Genomic DNA, 1,691 nt, shown 5'->3' on the forward strand with positions numbered 1-1,691 from the left:
AAGACGTGGGAGAGAATCAGAAGAAGAAAAAAAAAACAACCAAAAAAGGTAGAACTTGTGGGTTAAGATAAAACTACTTACTAGGATAAGACAATAGTTATGACTACATACATAAATAAACATATATGTGATATATATATATATTCATATAATGAATGATGCACAAGCAATTGCTCACCACCCCCTAACTGATGCCAAAGTAGCACCCTGAGTAATGGAAAAGAGTGAGATGAACTCTGACCCCCTTATTCTGCATGATGTCATACAGTATGGAGTATCCCTATGGCCAGTTTAAGTCAGGTGTCCTAGTTCTGTTTCCTTCCAGCTCCTTGGGCCTTTCCCTGAGAACAGCCTTGGCTCTCTACAACACTGCTTAACAGCAATTATAAACGTTGGTGTGTTATCAACATTGTTTTCTCCTAGACTCAAAGACAGCATCACACCAGACACTCTGAAGAAAAAAATTCTGTCCCAGCTGAAATTAAGACAGAGTTAAGTCATTATCATTATGAAATAGAGACACATCCTGCTCTAAAAACACATTTTGATGTACTTCAGCTAATGTTTGTTTCATTTAAACTTGATAGCAATCACAGATATGCAGAGGTCAGGGGGCACGCAGTGAGCACTGAGAGGTATTATTGAGAGACATGCTCATCATTAACTTGGTAATTTGGCTTACAAGGAGAAATCTAAGATGACATGTACTGAAATTGCTGAGTAGGACATTGAAAACTTGGAGCTAATAAAGACTGAAAGGAAGCTAGAAGCCTGGCCAAAAACTGGAAGACTCTCAGATAATAGCTAAGAGGTGCAGGTTGGCACTGTGAGAAGTACGTCAGACGTGACTAAGGCGACTGAACTTCCAAAGAGCTCAGGCCTGGCACAGCAGCAGGACCTTGGGGCTAGGCCAGAAACACGCAGCAGAAGTTGCAGAAGACACTAGGAACAAAGCCACAAGAAAGATGGCTTTATTCCGACTGTGACACCGCAAAACCCCACGCCAGACCCACAGTCTCTCCTAGCGGTGCTTCCCAGTGCGGTTGAAGCGCTTGTACAAGAACCGGATCCTCTTTTTGAGGTTGTGGTAATCATCCAGGAACATCCGATCTCCCACCATCTGCTTCTTGCGAATGCACCGCTGCAGCTCATTCCCCCGCCAGCCTCGCAGCCACCTGGGCCCCACGATGAGGTGCTTCGGGTGGATCTGGAAACCGCCTGAGAATAAAAGGGTAAAGGCTGAAGGCAGAACCCGGGAAAGGTCCCGATCGCTCCCCCGGCGCCGTCCCCTCCCGCCCAGAGCCCGCAGCCGGCAGGGGGACACCTCACCCAGGATCCCCACGTTGTCGTAGACCCCGAACAAGGCCCGTTTCTCCGTCCACCGATCCACCTTCCGAGGCTTCGGGGGCTCCCTAACACGAAAGTTGCGGGGCAGCCCGGCCAGCGGGGAGGTGATGGGCAGAGGGCGGCAGGACTCGGGGCGCTGCCCCCCACCGCTGACGCTCCGCACCGCCTGGGGCAGGGCCGCGGCCCGCAGCACCAGACCCCGCACCAGCGCCGCCATCTTGGCGGCGACCCGGATGAAGCGGAAGGAGGCGGGCTGTGCCGCGCTAACGGTCGCTGAGGGAAGGGAACCGACGATTGGTCGAGGCCCTGCAGGGCCGCGCCGCTGATAGGCCGGGAGAGGAAAT

The 1,691-nt window shown here is 51.5% G+C and overlaps 1 protein-coding gene across 1 annotated transcript; it reads right to left on the reverse strand.

The window, feature by feature from the left end:
• Positions 1–955: 955 nt before the first annotated feature.
• On the reverse strand, positions 956–1,602 carry MRPL51 (mitochondrial ribosomal protein L51). Its single transcript, XM_031610236.2, has 2 exons — positions 1,330–1,602; positions 956–1,218 (listed from the first exon to the last, which is right to left on the reverse strand). Exons 1-2 carry the CDS (start codon positions 1,562–1,564, stop codon positions 1,022–1,024), a joined length of 432 nt encoding a protein of 143 aa, XP_031466096.1. The 5' UTR covers positions 1,565–1,602; the 3' UTR covers positions 956–1,021.
• Between the last annotated feature and the right edge of the window lie 89 nt (positions 1,603–1,691).

The sequence above is a fragment of the Phasianus colchicus genome, chromosome 1, assembly GCF_987193195.1.
Source record: "Phasianus colchicus chromosome 1, bPhaCol1.hap1.1, whole genome shotgun sequence".
Classification (NCBI taxonomy): Eukaryota; Metazoa; Chordata; class Aves; order Galliformes; family Phasianidae; genus Phasianus; species Phasianus colchicus.

What these genes read in the sequence shown, in the direction of transcription:
- MRPL51 (XM_031610236.2), bottom strand. Translation starts at nt 1,564, where the DNA reads ATGGCGGCGCTGGTGCGGGGTCTGGTGCTGCGGGCCGCGGCCCTGCCC. An exon ending in CGACAACGTGGGGATCCTGG is followed by an intron (nt 1,219 to 1,329) that starts GTGAGGTGTCCC and finishes TTTTATTCTCAG; the next exon opens with GCGGTTTCCAGATCCACCCG.